The 22,208-nt window shown below is 34.0% G+C and overlaps 1 protein-coding gene across 1 annotated transcript in view; it reads right to left on the reverse strand.

Annotated features, from left to right (window-relative positions):
• Positions 1-22,208, reverse strand: part of STK24 (serine/threonine kinase 24) — a 127,659-nt gene that overhangs the window by 33,942 nt on the left and 71,509 nt on the right. The window contains exon 3 of the mRNA XM_051984044.1: positions 4,780-4,836. Coding sequence (XP_051840004.1) covers positions 4,780-4,836 — 57 coding nt within the window. The remainder of the gene's footprint in view (positions 1-4,779; positions 4,837-22,208) is intronic.

A 22,208-nucleotide genomic window follows, 5' to 3' on the forward strand; every position in this document is an offset into this window, starting at 1 on the left:
CTGTCCCCATCAAACCAAGTCAGAACTATAAGAAGCAATGTGGTATAATGGAGTTAAGTGCTGAATTTAGCATCAAGAAACTTTGATTCAAATCCCAGCTCCCAAATTAGCTATGTTATCATGAATAAGCTCAAAAGCTTATCTATAAAATGGGCATATTTGTACAACTTACACCTCATGGAGTAACTGCATGGAAAACACTTAAGTGTTCCATAAATGTGAATTATTATATTAACTATAATTACCTCATGGGAATTTACCTGCTCCTATTTCAAGTTTCGGGTAAAGTTTCTAATTCTAATGATGAATAAGGAAATAGTCAAGTAGCATGCAAAACAATGGAGAAGTACCAAAGTAGATCAACTAAATTAAATGGAGAGATTGACCCTGAATTGGCTACATGATCAGCATTTTACTAGTTCAACTAAAACACAGTATTAACTCTTCAATTTTAACTTTTTCTGATTAATCAGATCTCTAGGAGAATAAAAATTAAAATTAACAAATATTTCTACTGAATTATTTGCAACATGATACTTAAATCTGTGGCTTATTAAAAATTAAAACGATGATGACAATGCAAGTTTTCTTACGGAATGTAGAGCACAGAAAATTATACATTACTATCATTTCCAGAGAGTAGAACATCAGGAAGAATCTGGACATTTCAAACAGGTTTACAGAAAATCTTTTGACTTCACAAAGGCATTCTGAACAGGATGCTTCCTTCGTCTCCTTTGTGGAAGGCTTTCAGTTGGTCACACAACTCAGCCTGAAACTCGTGACTAAGAGTGATCAATAAGAGCAGCAGGGCACTTTCTCAATTAGACTCTCAAGCTGTCACTTAGCTCTTCTAGAAATACTGATTGACTTATTAATTAGATAAAATCTTTTCAGTCTTTGGTTTCAACCATCGAGCTTCAATTTACTGTCATTCAATAATTTAAAGCAAGAATTCACAAATAGAGATGGTAATACCTACTTTATGAAGGGCTCATATGTTTACTCAAAACTGAACAATCTTTTTTAAGTTCACTTCCTTCTACAGTTGTTCATCTATTAGAATTTTTCAAATAACTTAAATTTTTAAAAAGCATCTTTAACTAATGATTTGTCCATCACCTTTTTCACTGTTATTTTAATTATCAAGTCTATTCCCCCTCTTCCAGTTTAACACCTTCTTTGACTCTTTCTTTTCAGTTACTCTTTCAAAGATTTCACCATTTAGTTCATGGTTAAGTAAAAAAGGCTTTGGACCTGGAAACTAAGACCCTGGGTTAAAGCCCCAGCTCTGCCCACTTCCTGGCACCCTGATGATGGCCAAGTTATTTCCCTTCCCTAGTTCTTCGTCATCTCATCTGGAAAATGAGGGAGTTGAAGCATATTTTCTCCAAGATCCAATCTAGCTCTAAATTGTTCATTCAAATGAAATTTAATAATATTTATTAAATGTCTGTGTGCATTTTGCTAGGGATTAAAGATAAAAACAAAACGAAACAAAATGAAAAGCAGTACCTGGCCTGGAGCAACTTTTATTATTCTGGATAATTTCACTTAAAACCTTAAATTTTTATGTACCTATCTGAAATAATGGAAAGGAAAGCTGGAATTTATACCATATATGAGGGAAGTAGCTCCCTCACAGTCTCAATTTTTTTCATCTTTAAAATGGAAATGGAAAGACATAAAGTAAGAGCAGAGAGGGCTAGTCCTGGAGTCATGAAGACTGGATTCAAAGGTCTGATCATCAACCTATGAATAAACAAAGCTTCCCCAGAGTTTAAATAGATATTACAGAACTTTGCAACCTGGCTTCTGCTTCTGCTTCAAAATCTCATACACCATCTAGGTCAATGTCCTCATTTTATAGATGAGGAAACTGAAGTACAGAAAGAGTTAAGGGTTTTGCTGTATGGAGTAAACAAAAGCCAGGATTCAAAACCAGGCTCTCAGATTTCTAATCCATCATATTTCCTATCATAATGCCAATCAATCATGACATTGCAGAGCTGGAAAAGAGTTTAGAGATTTTTAAATTTTTATTTTTTTACAGACTAGATGATCCCAAAGTTAAACAATGACAGAGTGACTTCATTAATGATTTCTGTTTCCCAAATACAGAGAGTGCTGAATCTGGAGTCAGGAAAACCTGACTTCAAATCCAACAGTGATATACTTTTTCATTCTGGACAAGTCTGCCTTAGTTTTCTCATCTCTATGCTGAAGATAATATCACTTACCTTCCAGGATTGTTAAGAAGATAAATGATATATTTATTAAGTGCTTTACAAACCCTAAAATACTAAACAAATGCTAGTGGTTGTTATTAAATATTCTATCCATAGGTTTAAAAATCATTATTTGAAATAAGTTAATAACACTGTCTACAATAATTTGAGGGGACTTAAGGGGAGAAGAATGTAACTGAAGATCCCTTAAGGAAGTGGTATCATACTACCAACACATTTCTCTCCAAAGCTAATAATTATCTCTTCAAAGCCAAATTCAACATCCAGCCATTCTGGAGAGTAATTTGGAACTATGCTCAAAAAGTTATCAAACTGAGCATACTCTTTGATCCATCAGTGTTACTACTGGGCTTATATCAAAAAAATATTTTAAAGAAGGGAAAGGGACCTGTATGTACAAGAATATTTGTGGCAGCCCTTTTTGTAGTGGCGGGAAACTGGAAATTGAATGAATGCCCATCAATTGGAGAATGGCTGAATAAATTGTGGTATATGAATATTATGGAATATTATTGTTCTGTAATAAATGATGATTTCAAAAAGGCCTGGAGAGACTTACATGAACTGATGTTGAGTGAAATGAGCAGGACCAGATCATTATATACTTCAACAACAACACTATATGATGATCAATTCTGATGGACATGGCCCTCTTCAACAATGAGATGAACCAAATCAGTTCCAATAGAGCAGTAATGAACTAAACCAGCTACGGGAAATGACTATGAACCACTACATAGAATTCCCAATCCCTCCATTTTTGTCCGCCTACATTTTTGATTTCCTTCACAGGCTAATAGTATACTATTTCAAAGCCTGATTCTTTTTGTACAGCAAAATAATTATATGAACATGTATACATATACTGTATTTAACTTATACTTTAACATATTTAACATGTATTGGTCAACTTGCCATCGGGGGAAGGGGTGGGGGGGAAGGAGGGGAAAAGTTGGAACAAAAGGTTTTGCAATTGTCAATGCTGTAAAATTAGCCAAGCATATATCTTGTAAATAAAAAGCTATAATAATTTTTTTAAAAAGCCAAATTCAATAACCTTTTTTTGAATATTCATTCTCCTCAACTGTTCTGTAGTTTTTGACAATTCTTATCACACTTTCCTTCTGGATACTCTCCTAGATTAAATATTGGTGTCCTTCATGGTTCTGTACTAGGTCACTTCTCCCTCCAAACCACTAATAATGATCTTATCAGCTCCCATGAATTTAATGACCATCTCTATGCTAATGATTTTCACAGCTACCTGTCCTAAAACAACCTCTCCGGACATTACCAATTTTGCTTTCAGACATCTAGAATTTTGAGGTTCACTAAACATCTTAAACTCAGCATGTCAAAAACTTAATTCTTTGACCCTAAGCCTTCTCTGGCTCCTACTTTCCTTACTACCTTTCACCAACCTCCTAGCTCACAACTAAGTAATTATCCAGGTTCCTCACTTTCACATATCCTCTGTTGCTAAGGCCTGCAGATTTCAACTTTCCAACTTCTCTCAACCATGTTGTTCCCTTCTCTCCTGATGATGCTAATAACTGGGGTGCAAATCCTCATTACCTTGTGTTTCATTATTTAAATAGCCTACTGGTAGCTGGACAGTCTCAAGCCTCTCTCCACTCCAATTCAAGCTTCATTCAGCCATCTAAGTGATTTTCCTAAACTGTCACCCAATAATGTCACACAAATACATACACTCCACTTCAAAAAGTTCCAGTGACCCCTTTTGCCTCCAGGATCAAATACAAAATACTCTGCTTGGTATTCAAAACCCTTCAAAACCTTGGCTTCTTTCAGTCATTCCATACCTTACTCCTCAACACACAATCCTCCACTGAGCACCGACCTCCTGAACTGTTTCACAAACAAGATACTCCATCTCTTGGCTCTAATCATAGGCTCTGATTGTCCCCCAGGTCTGAAATGTCTTTCCTCCTCAATTCTAGCTACTATGCCGACTAAAATCTCATTTTCTATAGGAAGGAAGCCTTTCCTAATCCTTCTTTCTTTTAATTACTATTTATTCTGTATATAATTCTGTACATAGTATGCACTTAATAAATGTTTGACTAATTTAGAGCAAGTACTAATCTCAAAGCAGAGTCGCAGTTTTCACAGCCATAAATAAAAAGGTTTGGGATGGAGATTCAAAGTCTTCTTCTAAATCTAAATGTTATGCTCTTCTGAGTCTTGTTGCCATACAGATTCAAATAAGAAATTAATTAATCTGTCTCCAGGATAAAATAGCAGCTCTGGCACAAGAGACTTGCCTTCTAAGAGACAGAAAAGTGAGAATGAATTTACCTATATGAAGTACAAAAAAACACAAAACAAAACAAAAAAACCCAGTAGCTAATGAAAAAAATCCCTCTGACACAACATAAAAAAATCTGCCTAAAGAAACATCATCTGATCAATTCTGATGGACGTGGCATTCTTCAACAATGAGATGAACCAAATCAGTTCCAATAAACCAAGAAAAAGTTACATGAGGAAATGCTAAGGTTATACTTACTAGATCTAATGCAGAACCTCCACCAAGATATTCCATTATTATCCACAATTTGGTATCCTAGAAAATGAAAAAAAAAAAAAAAAAGAAATTTAAGAAATAAAAAAATCAAAACAAAAGCTTCTTCCTGAACATCATATAAAACTAGAGGATTTTAGAATTCCATTTAACAAGTTCAATTTAGAAAGGAATAACTTATAACCATGTATTGAATAGTGAATACATTAAAGTAAACTCTTTAATAATAGAGCTTCTACTAATTGGAGATCAGTCTTCTATAACCAAAAAGGAGAAGTTGGACAAAATGGCCTGGGAATACCACTGCCTTGCTCCCAAACTTCCATAGTGATTCAGACCCAGAAATGATCTTGAGGTGTCCTTAAAAAAAATTAAAAGCAAAACAGTCATCTCTAAGACAAAAAGAATAAAACTAAGAAGAATGTAATCAACAAAACTTACTTCTTACACAACAGGATTATCCTGGCCTGTTTACTGTGCCAAAGTAAAAGAAAACTCTGGGTGGCTGATATTTACAAAAGTTAAAATATTTTTGTACAAAACCAGGGAGATATGGTAGAGATAAAAAGAGAATGAAAAAAATTCTCTACTTTTTTTTGTCTCTAAAGACAATGGACAAACAATGTGGATATAAAAGTTCACAGAAAAATCACAGAAGGAAGGACTATATCTTCCATAATTATGGCTAAGGAGAAAATTCTAGCCTAAGAGAGATAATTGCCCAAAAAAAAAAAAAAAAAAAAAAAAAATCGAACAGTTGAAGTAACATAAAAGTGAAAACTTTTTATACAAGCAAATCAGCTGCAATCTAAGAATTAAAATGAGAAATGAGAAAAATCTTCACAGCAAATTTCTAATTTGAATTCACAAATACATAAGAACATGAACATTCCAATAGATTACTGCAAAACAATGAGGAAGCATGCATAAATCTCGTGACAGAGAAGTAGGTGATAGATAATCTCTAAAATGTTTTCCTTGACTATATATACACCTGTCAGAAAGGCTTTGATTGTTTTGTTTTTAAGGGAGAGAAAGAGAGAATCATAGGGATGATTAAAAGAAACAAAAGGTGACAATCATGAAAATATTTTTTAAGATGCAGTTTAGCTTAAGAAGGCCAGAAGGAAACAGAGTCAAGCTGGACAGATTTTAAAATTCTATGCTGAATTTATATATTAAAAGGAAAAGCAAGTTATTATATATAAAAGAGATTCATGGCTTCCATATGCAATCTTATTTTTCTGTGTTATTGAAATGATTATTTTATTTAGCTTATTAAATTCAGAATTTAAAAAAATTTAAAAACAGGTAATCATTAAAGATAAGTAAAACTTTAGATTACAAAATACTGAAAGTTTTTGCATAAACAAAAATAAATTCAATTCAATTAAAAAGGAAGACTGCAGAATAATCACAGCTAATAATCCAAGCTATTTAAAAACCTGGACAAAAGAACAAGAATAATTTGCCAATTGAACAGTCAAGTTATAGATCTGTTATAATTGTTATCAACTTTCAATTAAAGAAACACAAACTATTTAAAAATACTGTAAATCTAAATTTCTACATACTTAGAGAAATTTACATGAAAACTATGAAATTACATCTCATAATTATATTGGCAATGATTATTAAAAAAAAGAAAATGACAAATCATTGAATAGAGAATGTGAGAATGGACATTAAAAGGACTGTTGGTGAAGATGTAAATTGATTCAAACACATCCCAAAATTAGCAACTACCTCACTAAATCAACCTCTTTCTCTGTCATTCCCCTTCCTCTCAAAACACACTCTGATAATATTACTATGTTACACAAATTTGTATGTGTATCTCTAAGATGAAGAATAAAAGAAAAAGTTGAATGTATACAAGAATATTTATAAAAGTACTTTGTGTAGTAGCAAAGAACTTGAAATAAAACAGGTACCAGTTAATTGAAGAGTGACTAAAGGAATTACATTATATGAGTGTAATGGAATACCATAGGAAATGATCAATATGGTAATTTAAAGAAAACATGAGAAGTCGAACTAAATGACAGAATTAAAAGAGAAGCATCAGGAAAACAGTCTACAGTACATGAAAACAACACATGGGGGGACCACTCTGAAAGATGGATTAACCATAATTCCTGTATCTTGGCAGAGAAGTAACTAACTTTTAAGATACAGAAGGAGGTGTGTTTATAGAGATGCCTACTAATTTATTCTGAGGGCTTCTGAGGAGGGAGGAGAAAAGGAGTGGGCGAATGGTTGGTAAATTAGTAGGAGAAGGGGGAAGGTACCAATAAGATTCATTTTTAAAATATACATTAGAAAAAGTGTAGAAAACAAAAAATAGTTTTATTAATAACTTGTTTAATTTTATATGTACACACACACACACACACACACACACACACTCTTCTTTTGAAAATTATACCCAACAAAATCTCAGTTTCTTCTACAAGACTTTTTTGTATATTGAAAATTACTTATTGCTTGTTAGATCCACACAAAAAATTTTTTAAGACATGAGAGATCAGTGCTGATTGATCAGCAGCATCTATTTAGATGACAAAGATAGAAAATAAAAGGTTATGAATATTTTGATATCTCCCAAGGACAGTTCCATAGAATACCAAAGGGCAATAAATAACAGAATACAAGGGAAAGATTTTGTATCTTTTGATCTCAGTAGCTCCCAACAAAACAGATGTGTTTTAAGTACATTAGTCTAAAGCTGCATAATTCTTTTTAAAATATATATATATTTTTTCCCATTACATTTAAAATAATTTTTGACATTTGTTTTTAAAACTGTGAATTTCAGATTCTCTCCCTTATCCCCACCCCCAACACCTATTAAGAAAGTACACATGAAGTTATCCAAAATATTTTCATTTGCTTCCTTTCTCATTTTTTTTCTTTTTGATCTGATTTTTCTTGTGCAGCATGATAATTGTGGAAATATGTATAGAAGAGATGCATGTGTTTAGCATGTATTGAATTATTTGCCATCTAGGGGAGGGGATGGGAACAGGGAGGAAAAAAAATTGGAACACAAGATTTTGCAAGGGTGAATGAATGTGGAAAATTTTTGCATGCATATGTTTTGAAAATAAAAAGCTTTAATAAAAAATGAGGGAAAAAACTGATTTTAGAAAAGTCTGGAAAGATTTATACAAATTTTGATGCTGAGCAAAACAGGAATATGTTGTTTATAGTAACAATAAAATTATGTGATAATCAATTGTGGCTCTTCTCAACAATTCAGTAATTCAAAGTGATTCCAATAGACTTGGGATGGAAAATGCTATCCACATTCTGAGAGAGAACTATGGAGACTAATGTGGATTGAAGAACAGTATTTTTCCTTTTGTTTTGTTCATGGTTTTTTCTTCCTTTGACATGATTTTTCTTACACAACATGACAAAGACGGAAATGTTTAAAATAATAACATATTTAACCTAAGAAAAAAAAATTAATTTTGGAAAAAACAAAACATCCTGCCCCAATCATGATTCTACCTATGGTGCAAAAGATCACTCGGATCAAAGGTTCAGATAAACAATTACTTTGATAAAAATATTAAACAATCCTCATGTAAACATATAATCCACCAGGTAGTTTAAAAAAAAAAAAAAAAAAAAAAGCAGATACAATCCACTAGCAAAGAGACTGGCAGCTACCAAGGAAATTTTCTAGGTCTCAGGCTTATTCCCAAGTCCTAAAAACTTTTTATGTCTCCCTTGCCTTAAGAATCCAGAGCAGAGCCCTAGATCAATCCACCAGGAAGCAAAGTTAATTCAATTTGCTCTAGGAATGCTTTATTGCTTTTGGGATCATAACATATTAGTCCCAGCTGCTATGGTCGGGGGGGCGTGACACGACATGATGGTTAACAAAAGCCTCTTAGGTTCCATTAGTGTTGTGGACCACAAAATTTCCTGATACAGGGCAACAGAAGAGCATTCAAACACTGAATTCTTGAACTGTAGTAAATAATCTATTTTAGATGAATAAGGTACTTAAATATATATGTACCACTCTCTTCTTATAGCTATGCTCCTTAGTCCAAGGTACCTTTTTATGGAGTATCAAAATCTGACATCAAGACAAACTTTTCTTGGGTGGATAATCGTTCCTCACCTTCCCTTAATCTCTTTACAGAAGAGACAAGCAAGCCCCATTTGCAGCCAACTGTGCAATACTATTCTCTGGGAAAATTTGCTTGTTGACCCCAGAGATTAAACATGCACACACAGGACTTCCTGCAACAGTAACAAGCCATAAACAATTCCCCTAACAGTTTACTCTAAAAATTCCACCTCCTACCAACCAGTTCTAGATTTCTCTCCTCCTAATTAGCCAGCAAAAAAGGTAGAAAATTAGACTTCAAAAAGTCTTCAAAAAAAAGTAATATATATTCCCTCATAGTCTCAATTCCCTCATGTATAAAATATAATCTCAAAAGTTAAAATACAAGATCCTATTATGAATAGGCAGTTTTCTGATAAAGAATTCAAAAGATATTTATAGTCAAATGAAAAAATGCTCTAAATCACTAGTGATTAAAGAAATGCAAATTATAAATTCTGAAGTATCACCTCATACTTATCAGATTGGTTAATGTGACAGAAAAGGAAAATGCTAAATGTTGAAGAAAAATGTGGGGAAAATTGGGGCACCAATGCATTGTTGGTGTAGTAGTGAACCATTTTAGAGAGTGATTTGAAACTACGCCCATATAACATTCAAACTATGCTTAACCTTTGATCCAGAAATACCACTATTAGGTCTGTATCCCACAAGGTCATAAAAATGGAAAAAGCATCTACATGTACACCCTCCACCCCCACCCCCTGGCAATATCTCTTTTTGTGGTGGAAAAAAACTGGAAATCAAGAAGACACTCATGAGTGGAGGAATAGATGAACAAACTTGTATATGAATGTAATGGAATATTATTGTGGTATCAGAAATGATGAGCAGCTAAATTTCAGAAAAACTTGGAAATTTACATGAACTGATGCTGAGTGAAGTGAGCAGAATCACAACAGTGTTCACAAAAAGAGCAAGATTGTACAAATGATCAACTTTGAATGATTTAGTTCTTCTGGGCAAACAGTAATCTTAAGACAATTCCAAAAGACTCCCAATGGAAAATGCTATCCACATTCAGAACTAATGGATTTTAAATGCAGATTGAAGAGTACTAGTTTCACTTTTTGTTACTGTTTTTGTGTTCCCTTTTCTTCTGTTCCTTCTTTAACAATATGATTAAGGTGGAAATGTTGTACATGTGATTGCACATGTTAATACCTAAACCAGGCTGCTTATTGTCTTTGGGAGTAGAAAAACCTGGATTCAAAATCTTATTTTAAAAAATGAATGCTAAAAATTGTCTTTATAATGTAATTGGAAAAAATACTATTTTAAAAAATAAAATAAAATGTAGGATTCTATAACCAAAATCAAGCTCTTTATACTTCATAACTTTCTCCTCTTAAGTTGACCATTGTTGTCAATGGAACAATTATTCTTTTGAGCTCAAAACCTTATTAACTTTGACAATCTTTTCTTTACATCTGATATTCAGTAATTTACTTATTATCCCATTTTAAGTGATAAAAACTCTCATTCATTTGTTATTCTCCTATTCCAACACACTAATTCTGACTCTCAACTCATCCTTAATACTTCATAATACCCTTTAACAAGTCTCCTTGTCCCTGGCACAATGCTGCCAAAGTTACATTCTAAAAAAATCCTACTTTTAAATTAATTTAAGGAAAGGGAATGAGCACTTACATTGTTCTTAGTAACTATGCTAAACATTTCATAAATACCTCATTTAAATCTCAACATAACTTTACAAATCCCTCTGATTATCCCCCATTTTACAGCTGAGGCATTGAAATGACCAAGTACAGAGTGACTGAGACTATATGTAAACTTAGATTTTCCTGACTCCAAGTCTAGTGCTCTATCCAGTGTGCCACCTAATTGCCTCAATGTCTTGGGCAATGTGAAATTTCTTTTCATGTTTCATAAATATCTTAAGCTTACAACAAGAATGTATTTATGAATGAGTGTCTCACAAGGGTAGAGGAAAAACTAACAAAGTCAGTCTAATAAAGACACTACCTTCCTGGTTCTCAGGCAAAGGCTAATTGCTATATTTACTAAGATTTGCAATTATAACCTTCATAAAACATTTCACAATTTGGCTTGTGAGGTATTTGTTTCCAAAAACTGGAAAAATGGATGATTTTAGATGAGAACTATTTTTATTTGTAGGGAGTTTCAGATGAAGAAATTATTTCAATTGATTTAAAACAGTAATAATGACTTAACACAATTTTAAGGATACACTTACAATGAGATATATGCCACAAGATGTAGATCTATTATGATCTAAGTTCACTGGTCCCTCAGAAATCTACACTAAAGTTGAATGAGATAAACTGAGTAAATACCTCTATGGGAATGTGGCCTTAGCTGCAGGTGTTTGCCAGTCTTGGATAAACATCTGTTTTCCTTAATTAGTGTTCCTGAAGTCAAACGGCTAAGGATGCTTTGTCCTGTTATCATGAAATTTCTATATTCAGAGCAAGTGGTCAGCTTGAAAGCAAGGAGCAAAATGCAAGTATGTAAGATATTGCTGCTTTCTATCTGAGAATGTGCGGGCTAATATTAGATAAAAGACTTTCTCCATTATTGGGTAGATGACTATTTGGTTTAGTCATCTGCCAGTTATTAGAGAAATATCTCATTAAAGAATATTTTTGTACAAGGTCTTTAATAAAGTAAAAACATTTAGCCATCTGATGCAACTGTTTTGGGGACCCATCTCTCTTATTTTATTGATTATTGAAACAAGTTGAAACATCTTCAGAATAATCTGGAGAAGAGAATTTTAGTGTAATCAAAGTTTCTTAGAGAGATGTAGATTATGGAATATTTTGTTAAATCAATGGGAAATTCAATTTTATTTAAGTTTATTCCTAATGTGGGAATAACATGCTTGTCCTGTGTGTCCTGTGGCACAAACATGCTTTCTTATAAATTAACTTATTTGATATAAAAAGAGCAAACCATAGGAAACTGTCTTGCTGGCCAATCTATAATGGCCTCTCCAATCCATCCTTTTAACAGTTTTTTGGGGACTGGTTTTTCTATCTCAAACTACCCATAACCCCTACTTGTTAGGTTTGTTTTCTTCTAGCAGTCAATTACAGCTACATCACTGTTTCAGGGTTTTGACTCAGAACCACTGGATGCTTCTATCTGCTCCAAACTCGCATCCTCAAGTTTAGGAGCAAACTGAGACCCTGTAGGATGACCCAGCTCTACGCCCATTTTCAGCAGGAAGCAGTTTCAGAAGATGATATCAGAGATATCACCCCACACCCCAAAAGACTTGGGTCCCACTGGTCGGGGGAGCTAGAATTGATTGGTGTCTGAATGGGAACCCAATAAGGAGTTCATTGATCCCATGAAGGGGGAGATTATACAGTATTAATGCTCCTTCCCGGATACAATAGTATTTGAGACTCAGGATGGGGGACATTGGGTTAAGATTTGGGTAAATATTACTGAAAAATATACCTCACAGTTTAAAACTTATCAAATTTTAGATTACAGAGGCTTAACTAGTCACAATTAAGTAGTTATATTGTGCCATGGTGAAGAAAGGATTTTATGAAACTGCCTATCCAATTTGGAATAACATTTGGATTACTATAAGGGTCAGATATTTAGAGAATAAAAAAAGAATAAGTCAAACATATGATTTAAGAACAGATGTACTAAGTATAGATCTCAAGAAGATTTGGAATAATAGCTCTTAAATCATAAGTGAATGTCACGACAATATATACCAATGCCTGGGTAGAACTGATAAAGTATTCTATAAAGAATCTAAATAAAAACAATTTCTATGCCTCTGCTACTGGTTACTCCATTCCCTGGTTAGTACCGATCCCTTTGGGTATGGGAAAACAGGTGAATTCAAGCATATGATCCTCCTGTTACCAAAATAATACCCACCCTGGGAAGAAGTGCAGTGCTTTGTTCTATCTATTCCCCTCTGTAAAGGCATAAACCAGGCTATAATAGCCCCTCATCCCAGCTTTGGAAATCATTTAGCTTGCCTTTCATGGCAGGAGGAGATTCTAAAACCTAGGAACTATATTTTGTTTCTTACATTAGAGAAATGCAAATTAGAAACAAGGCTGAGATGTCAGCTCACACCTATTTGATTGGCCAATGTTACAGAAAAGGAAAATGATAAATTTTGGAGAAGATACAGCAAAATTGGAACACTAATGCATTATTGGTGAAATTGTATATTGATCCAACCATTCTAAAGAACAATTTGAAACTACTAAAAGGCTATAAAACCAACAATACCATTATTAGATCTGTACTCCATGAAATCATAAAATGGGAAAAGTACCTAATAAGTATAAAAAAATTTACGAAGCTCTTTTTGTGGTGGCAAAGAATTGGAAATTCAGGGGATACCCTTCAAAGTGGGGAATGGTTAAACAAGTTGTGGTGTATGACTATGATGAAATATTATTATATTGTGAAGAATTATTATTTCTCTCTTGTAATTGTTGTCATTTGTCCTTCATTTTTTAATGTATTAGGACCAAGGTTTTTCCACTTTTCTACTTCCTCACCCAGAAACCAACTAGTATAGCAAATCTCTCAAAAGATTTATCCAGAACTAGTATGGCAAAAATTAGGCATCGACCCACACTTAACACCGTACGCCAAGATAAGGTCAAAATGGGTTCATGACCTAAACATAAAGAATGAGATTATAAATAAATTAGAGGAACACAGGATAGTTTACCTCTCAGACCTGTGGAAGAGGAAGGAATTTATGACCAAAGAAGAACTAGAGATCATTACTGATCACAAAATAGAAAATTTTGATTATATCAAACTGAAAAGGTTTCGTACAAACAAAACTAATGCAGACAAGATTAGAAGGGAAACAAAAAACTGGGAAAATATTTTTCCACTCAAAGGTTCTGATAAAGGACTCATTTCCAAAATATATAGAGAATTGATCCTAATTTATAAGAAATCAAGCCATTCTCCAATTGATAAATGGTCAAAGAATATGAACAGACAATTCTCAGACGAAGAAATTAAAACTATTTCTAGCCATATGAAAAGATTCTCCAAGTCATTATTAATCAGAGAAATGCAAATTAAGACAACTCTGAGAGACCACTACACACCTGTCAGATTGGCTAGAATGACAGGAAAAGATAATGTGGAATGTTGGAGGAGATGTGGGAAAACAGGGACACTGATCATTGTTGGTGCCATCCAACCATTCTGGAGAGTGATTTGGAACTATGCTCAAAAAGTTATCAAACCGTGCAGACCCTTTGATCCAGCAGTGTTACTACCGGGCTTATATCCCAAAGAGATCATAAAGAAGGGAAAGGGAACTGTATGTGCACGAATGTTTGTGGTAGCCCTGTTTGTAGTGGCCAGAAACTGGAAACTGAGTAGATGCCCATCAACTGGAGAATGGCTGAATAAATTGTGGTATATGAACGTTATGGAATATTGTTTTGTAAGAAATGACCAACAGGATGATTTCAGAAAGGTCTGGAGAGACTTACATGAACTGATGCTGAGTGAAATGAGCAGGGCCAGGAGATCATTATACACTTCAACAACAAAACTATATGATGATCAATTCTGATGGACCTAGCCATCTTCAGCAATGAGATGAACCAAATCTGTTCCAATGGAGCAGTAATTAACTGAACTAGCTACGCCCAGCAAAAGAACTCTGGGAGATGATGACTAAGAACCATTACATTGAATTCCCAATTCCTATATTTTTGCCTGCCTGTATTTTTGATTTTCTTCACAGGCTAATTGTACGATATTTCAGAGTCCGATTCTTTTTGTACAGCAAAATAACGGCTTGGTCATGTATACTTATGGTATATCTAATTTATACTTTAATATATTTAGCATCTACTGGTTAAAAAGAAAAAGAAAAAAAAAAGATTTATCCAAGATCTAATCAAATAGTAAAAGAAATTCTAGGTTTAGGCTAATGGATATATAGTCTTGCTTTTTATATTTGCTCAGGCAGGTCGATTCTACCTTTATCAAGATACATGATTATGGAAATTGATGCCTTTTTGATCAAAGTCTGATCAAAGTCAGTCATTTGCCCCCAAATCCTCAATTTAATATGGTCCACCTCCCATTGTTGGGAGTTGATAGCCATCCCTTGGGAACACCTACTCTTTGAAGCACATAAACACATATAAACCATGAATCCCTCTCCTTTACCAGTCTTTGGTCTGAGATAGAGAGCCAATGACCATCCCTTTATTAATAAGATACTAAAAAATAACATTATTAATAAAATGATTAAATTACCCAAAAACTATCTCTCAGAATTTTTTTTTAATGGTCACAATAATATAAGAAATGACAAGCTGGATAATCTCAGAAAAACATGGGAAGACTTTACATGAACTGATATATAAAGTGACGTGAGCAGAACCAGGAGAATAACTGTACATGGTAACAGAAATACTATATGATGATCAATTGTTAATGACTTAGCTATTTCTCAGCAATGTAATGATAAAAGACAATTCTGAAGGATTTGTGGTGAAAAATGCCATCCCACCTCAGAGAAAGAAATTATAGAATCTTGAGTACAGATCGAAGAATTCTCCTTTTTTACTTTATTAATGCTTTCTTTCACAATATGACTAATATGGAAATGTTTTGCATGACTGCATACGTATAATCTCCATCAAACAGCCTGCCTTCTGGATGAGGGGAAAGGAGGAAGAATTTTAGAACCTGATTTTTTTTTTAATGTTAAAAATTTGTTTTTATATACAATTAGGAAAAAAAGACTTTTAAAAATGGAAAGAATAAAATCTCAATTTAACAAGTGTTTAAAAATGCTAATTATATGCAAGGTTTCAGTAACACAGAGACAAACATGGAATATTATCTTCTCTCAAGAGCTTCCATTCTATTGGAGGAAACAAGTACATAAAATAAATACAAAATATACTGATGCACAAAGTAATTTAGGTAGGGTGGAATAATAGTGACTAGATAGTGACTATTCAACCAATTTCCCAGTCAGTTTTATCTATGAATCTTCCCTCTAGATTACCTAATGAGACATTCAATTTATTACCAAGTCCTAACCAATCAATCTATGGTTACAATACCTGGCCTACTGCAATATCTTTCTCACAGGTCTTCCAATCTCCATTCGCTTTCTCTCCTTCAATCAAAAGAGATTACTTGCTGTCTTCAGTAATAAAGACCCACACTTTCCCAACTTTGTATGTTTGTTAGTACCTACATTTAGAATGATATCACTACCCTAGCAAATCTGTTTTACTTCTCTTGTTGTTATTCAGTCATTTCAATTGTACCTGAATCTTCATGACCTATTTGGGATCTTGCTAAAATACTACAGTAGTTTGCCATTTCCTTATCCAGGTCACTTGACAGATGAGGAAACTAAGACAAACAGGGTAAAGTGACTTAACCAGGGTCACACAATAGAAAATATCTAAGGCCATATTTGAACTCAAGAAGATTAGTATTCCTAACTCCACGTCTGGCACTCTTTATCTACTGCTTTACTTACCTATCCTTTCCTGAGAATCAGTCTCTAAGACCCCGACAAATCATGCAACCTCTATGTGTCTCAGACAACTATCTGGACTTGGACTTATCAAGTTACACATAAGTACACACAATTCTATTATTATATTAATAATTAAGTTACACATAAGTGTGGAAATTCTATACAGGGATTTCACAGTTCCTCCCCAAAGTGACTCAGTAAAGATAGCATAAACACAACAGATTGTCCAATCTTAATAGACTATCTTCACTGTATGATACAGAAACACTATCTGGGAAATCTGCAGTCTTAAACTTTTCCATTATCTCAAGGAGAGGTCATTTTTAAAAACTGCATAGCTTATAATAAATAAGCTTTGAAATCCTAATACTTTCCTGCAATTTATAAACTCTTGAAATGGAAGTCTACTTAGGCTTTCAGTTTTCCCAATTACTTATCATCAGGAAATGCTGATGACCTCAAAGTCATTTACTTCTTATACAATTAAAAATATCTTTTCACCAATCTAGTTCTAGGGAACTTTTAAGTTCTTTCATCAACACTCTTCTTTGTATTCATAAAAATGATCTGATCTATAACACTCAAGACAATATAAAAGGTAAGGATGTCATTAGAAATTAGTACACACTTCAAAGGGAGATGACTTTACATGTAAAGAAAACTCTACCTGAATTCCTTCCCTTTTTTCAAAGTTCAGTTCAACTGAAATCTCTTAGCTGATCCAAACCAGCTGTGAGTGCTTCCAACTTGAAAATACCTCTGTACTTTGCATATATTTTATATATATTTACATGATGTCTGTAAGAACAGGGACTATTTTGTTGCATAGCACAGTACCTGACACACAGAGTAGACATTTAATAAAAGCCTGTGGATTGATCTCACTCTTAGAAGACTATAAACTTCAGTCACCCTCCTTTACTTACTCCATCTCCCATACAGCATGAAATAGCACTTTGCATATAACAAACACTTAATGTTAGCTATTAATATTTATGTTAAACTGAGTTGACTATCTTAAAGTGAAGATGATGGCAAGAAAGGTGGTTTCCAAAGAAACAAACCCACCACAAAACAGGCTTGGGGGAGGAGGGAGGAGTTCAAAGCCTCCTCTTTCTCCTTCATGCTTCCAAAAAGTATGATAAACTGAAACATATTCCTGCTTCTAAATTTGCCTAAGAATAATCTATGGGTCAAAAAAGGGACAGTAAAAATATTGAAATACTTTTTTCCCCAACATTAATTAAAGACCCAAAGACGTATTCTCAAAAATTGAATGTTTTGCCTTTAGTCATTGCTGAGCCAATTCTCAGAGACACAATTTTAAAAAAACAGTATACAAATTTCCACAACAAGTAAAACAGTAATATAAAGAATTAGTTCTTCTCTAATGGTTCCGAAAATTTAGAAGACAGAATTAAGAGAATGAGCAGGGACATTCTTCTATGATTTTTAATATTTTGTGGGCCTGCCGGAAGGAGTTAAGAGAAGAAAGCAAGAAGGGTAAAAACCTGTGAAGCTGCTGTTTGTGTTTCTTTTCTTTTTTTTTTTTTTTATTGAAACAAAAGTAGGTGTGGTAATTTACTATTTTTTTTTTAAATTTAAATTTTATTTTATTTAATAATAACTTTATATTGACAGAATCCATGCCAGGGTAATTTTTTACAACATTATCCCTTGCACTCGCTTATGTTTCGATTTTTCCCCTCCCTCCTTCCACCCCCCCCCCCCAGATGGCAAGCAGTCCTATATATGTTAAATATGTTGCAGTATATCCTAGATACAATACATATTTGCAGAACCGAACAGCTGTTTGTGTTTCTTCTTGTCATCCCACTTCCCACATCCATGCCTTTTGCAAAGGCAGTCCCATATTCTTAGGAGGTTATTTCTTCATTTCATCCTTTCAGAATTCTAAGCTTAGTTCAGCTGTCTCTCCCTACATAATAAAATCATCGATTTGGAACTAGAAAGCGGGCTTACAAACTCATTTTACAGATATGGAAACAGATCTAGAGAGGAGTAAATGACTTAAATTTTCTTAGTCACCACTTAAACTGAACCCTAAACCCCTCCCCCATGCACATGCCAATCCTCACCTGTTATTAGTATATTCTATTCTTTGAAATTACTTTGAATTACTTGGCATATTTTGGTTTTTATTTGCTTGTGTGATAAAACCTCCTAGTAAGCTTCTTGAAGGCAGAAATACTTTCATTTTTGTCTTTATAATGGAGACAAAAACTAAGCACAAAATTGGCAGTTATTAAAGATCTGTTTAAATTGTGTTTACTTCAATATAGCAATAATAAAGTCCAACAATATCCATTCTCAGAATCTCTGATTATCCTTACAGTAAAATAACACAATGGACAAGAATAGAAAACAGCTCAAACTTTAGGGCCCTTCAAATCTTAAAGATCTAATATTGATATTACCTCACTAATGGGGATTCGTTTTCTTGGATGAAAATTAAAATACTTAGTTCACTTGGGAGCTTCACTTTCATTCTATTTATTTGAAGGGAAAGGAAATAAAGAAAGCAAAACAGTTAAATATCTTCAGGGAGTTTTCTTAACTGCTGTAAGAGAGTAAGATCAGGGAAAGAAAGAAATTTCTTCACCAATCCTCCATTCTTCACAATATTCATGAAACACATTTCTTCTGCATTAACCTTGGCAATCGGTCTCACTTTTTAAACACTGACTGGCTAATGAAAAGTTATCTCCCATTACTTCAAATCAAACTTTGTCAGATGTTTATTTAGCCTACCTAAAAGAAAAATGAATAGCTTTGCACACCCTTTACTTATTGGCACCAACAGAGGCTTAATGTACTGAAACCATTTCTACTATTCCCAGAAACATGAAGACAAACAGATACTTGGTGTGCTAAAAATTACTCCCAGAGAAAACAGATGTGCTTTTCCCTTGCCCAGAAGTTCCATCTGTTCTGAGCCAATCAAGAATTCAGATGACCTCTCAGAACCAAAGTAAAGCTGACAGGATAACTCCCATTCTAAGTGGCTGATTACTTCACAGATCCTGGTACCCATTTCAGGGGAATCCTTGAACCACGGGTGTATTATCAGAAGATAACCAAAGATGAATCCGGGGAAATGATCTTTCTGCCAATCAAAAGTTTATAATGCCCGATAGGAAATTCTTAAACAAAGATTTACTCACTGCCAAGTCTTGGCATCGATACCAGGAGTAAGCAAACTATTTTGCTCACTGCTCATACATAAGCAATCTTCCTAGAAAAAAGAACTCTGGGAATTCTATAACATCAACTTGTGACTTATAGAAGAGGGAAATAAAGAATTTCCTGAGTGTTGACTACTTATTATAAAGTGCAAACATCCAGGTGTACTCTGAGTAATCGATAACAATTAACTTTATACCCATCAGTCCTAAAAGATTTCTTTGTACAATTGATAACATTACTATCTTGGGTCCCTCATTACTGTTTGCCTGGGTGTGGCTACATGCAAATGATTAACAAATTGGCCTTTTAAGGGGGGGTTAGGGAGGTTAGACGTCTTGTTTAAAAACACACACAAACACAACAAACATCTGGGAAAAATCACTATCCCAGAGCAATTTCTAAAAAACCCAAATAATTATTCATTTGACCATGTTTATATAAATGTGCATGAACTTCCACGATCTGTTTCCAGAAACTCTGAAAACATATTGCCAAAGCTTCTTACATCCTTCTACAGCTTACATCAGAGGTCCTCAAACTTTTTAAATAAGGGGCCAGTTCACTGTTCCTCAGACTGCTGGAGGGCCGGACTATAGTAAAACAAAAACTTTGTTTTGTGGGCCTTTAAATAAAGAAACTTCATTGCCCTGGGTGAGAGGGATAAACGTCCTCAGCTGCTGCATATGGCCCATGGGCCGTAGTTTGAGGACCCCTGGCTTACATGCTTCTAGTTTAAATGTAATCATAAATCCAAAACTAATTTTTTTAAAGGTCAAATTACCTTGACTGAGGAACTTGATAGAAAAATTAGTACAAACAGAAGTTATTTTTAAATGGTACCTAAAAAGAAAAATGTAAAGTAATGGAGGTTAATATTCATGAAATAAGTAATCCAAAGGAATTATAGTATGACAAAGAACAAAATGATCAGATAATTAATGAGGGAGTGAGTAAGTGATAAGTGTGTGTGTGTTTGGGGAGGAGTGGTGTAAGTGAATAGTCCAAACTCAGAGGAAATGTGCAGGGCAAGAAACAAAGTATATCATCAAAAATAAAAGCAAGTCTGGGGCAGCCAGGTAGCGCAGGAGATAGAGCCCTGAAGTCAGATCGATCCTGAGTTCAAATCTGATCTCAGAAACTTAATACTTCTATCTATGTAACCCTGGGCAAGTCACTTACCCTCAATTGCCTCAGCTGAATGGATAAATGAATGAATGAATAAGTGAATAAAGGGTAAATAAATGGGTAAATAAATAAATAACAAAAATAAAAAAATAAAGACAAGTCTATCAATGTCACAAAATAGAGGCATAACTTTGGAAAAAATTCACAGTCCAAAGATAATCATATAATGTCATAAAACACCTAGAGAATTGCTTTAAAATGCCAGACAATACTTGTACCTAGCTAAAGCTAGCTGGATACTTTCCCTGAAACTACGCAATATTCTCATTATCATTTCCCAGAATATCACCCTAAATAACCAGAAATAACCAGCAGAGCAGACCACACAAAAAAGTGACTTAAAAGAACTTTGAAAACTTCCACTACATCCTTCTTCCCTACATAATCATGTGCATGTTGTAAAAGAGGAATACAGTAAAAGCAATGTATGACAGAATATTGATGAATTATTGATTAACTCATTGTTGTACGTTCTTATGCTACCTGTACAGAAAGCAACCTACTTATGATCTCTTATCCTATGCAATTCTTCTAATGTTTTTCTTTAAATCCTTTAGAGGATCCACCTAACACATCTGAAAACTTCCACTGCTATTTAATTTTGTATTTGATTGCCTATTTGCAAAGCCTGATGAATATAAAAAAGGCTTGCACTAAACATATACTCCAATTCTGTGCTGCTGTTAATTCAATCATCAATCTCCACTGGGCAAACAGATTTTCAAAATACTATTGGAAACTTCCCTCTTTGTGGGGGTTTCATATAACTTCTGGTAGTTTTGATTTGGGTTGGGGTTTTTTTTGTTAGTTTGGTTTGTTTTAAGGGAGAGGGTTATAAGAAATAAACCTCTTGGAATCAGAAGGGGTGAAGTTAAAAGTGTTTTCTGCAATAGCAGACTTGCACTAGGAGAAAGAAGCTTTAAGCATTAGATACCTAATTCTACACCACACAGTCCCTCCTATTTTCCCATTTGCTGGATACAAAGGGGTACAACTTCCTGGTATGCCTATTACATACTTACTCTCATACTACATATACACTACATATCTTGCATGACCATTAAAATGAGCCTTAGCTCCTCCTGGGGAGGAAAAACTACTATTATGAGCTAACTGTACATAAGCACAAGCAAAGCTTAATTTTTACTCTACTGAAGTATCTCCTAAATTTGAACAGGACAGAACCCAGTTACATTATATTTTATCTGGTTCTTTCTCCTACCTGCAACTCTGAATTTATGAAGAAAAACACTCCATTATATCTCAAGGAGGAGATCTACAACTTGTTTGTACAAGTTAGATCAGAACTTCTAGAAACAAATAAAATGTCATCTTCATCTTTTTTATTAGCTTGAC

Source organism: Antechinus flavipes, chromosome 3 (genome assembly GCF_016432865.1).
Source record: "Antechinus flavipes isolate AdamAnt ecotype Samford, QLD, Australia chromosome 3, AdamAnt_v2, whole genome shotgun sequence".
Lineage (NCBI taxonomy): Eukaryota > Metazoa > Chordata > Mammalia > Dasyuromorphia > Dasyuridae > Antechinus > Antechinus flavipes.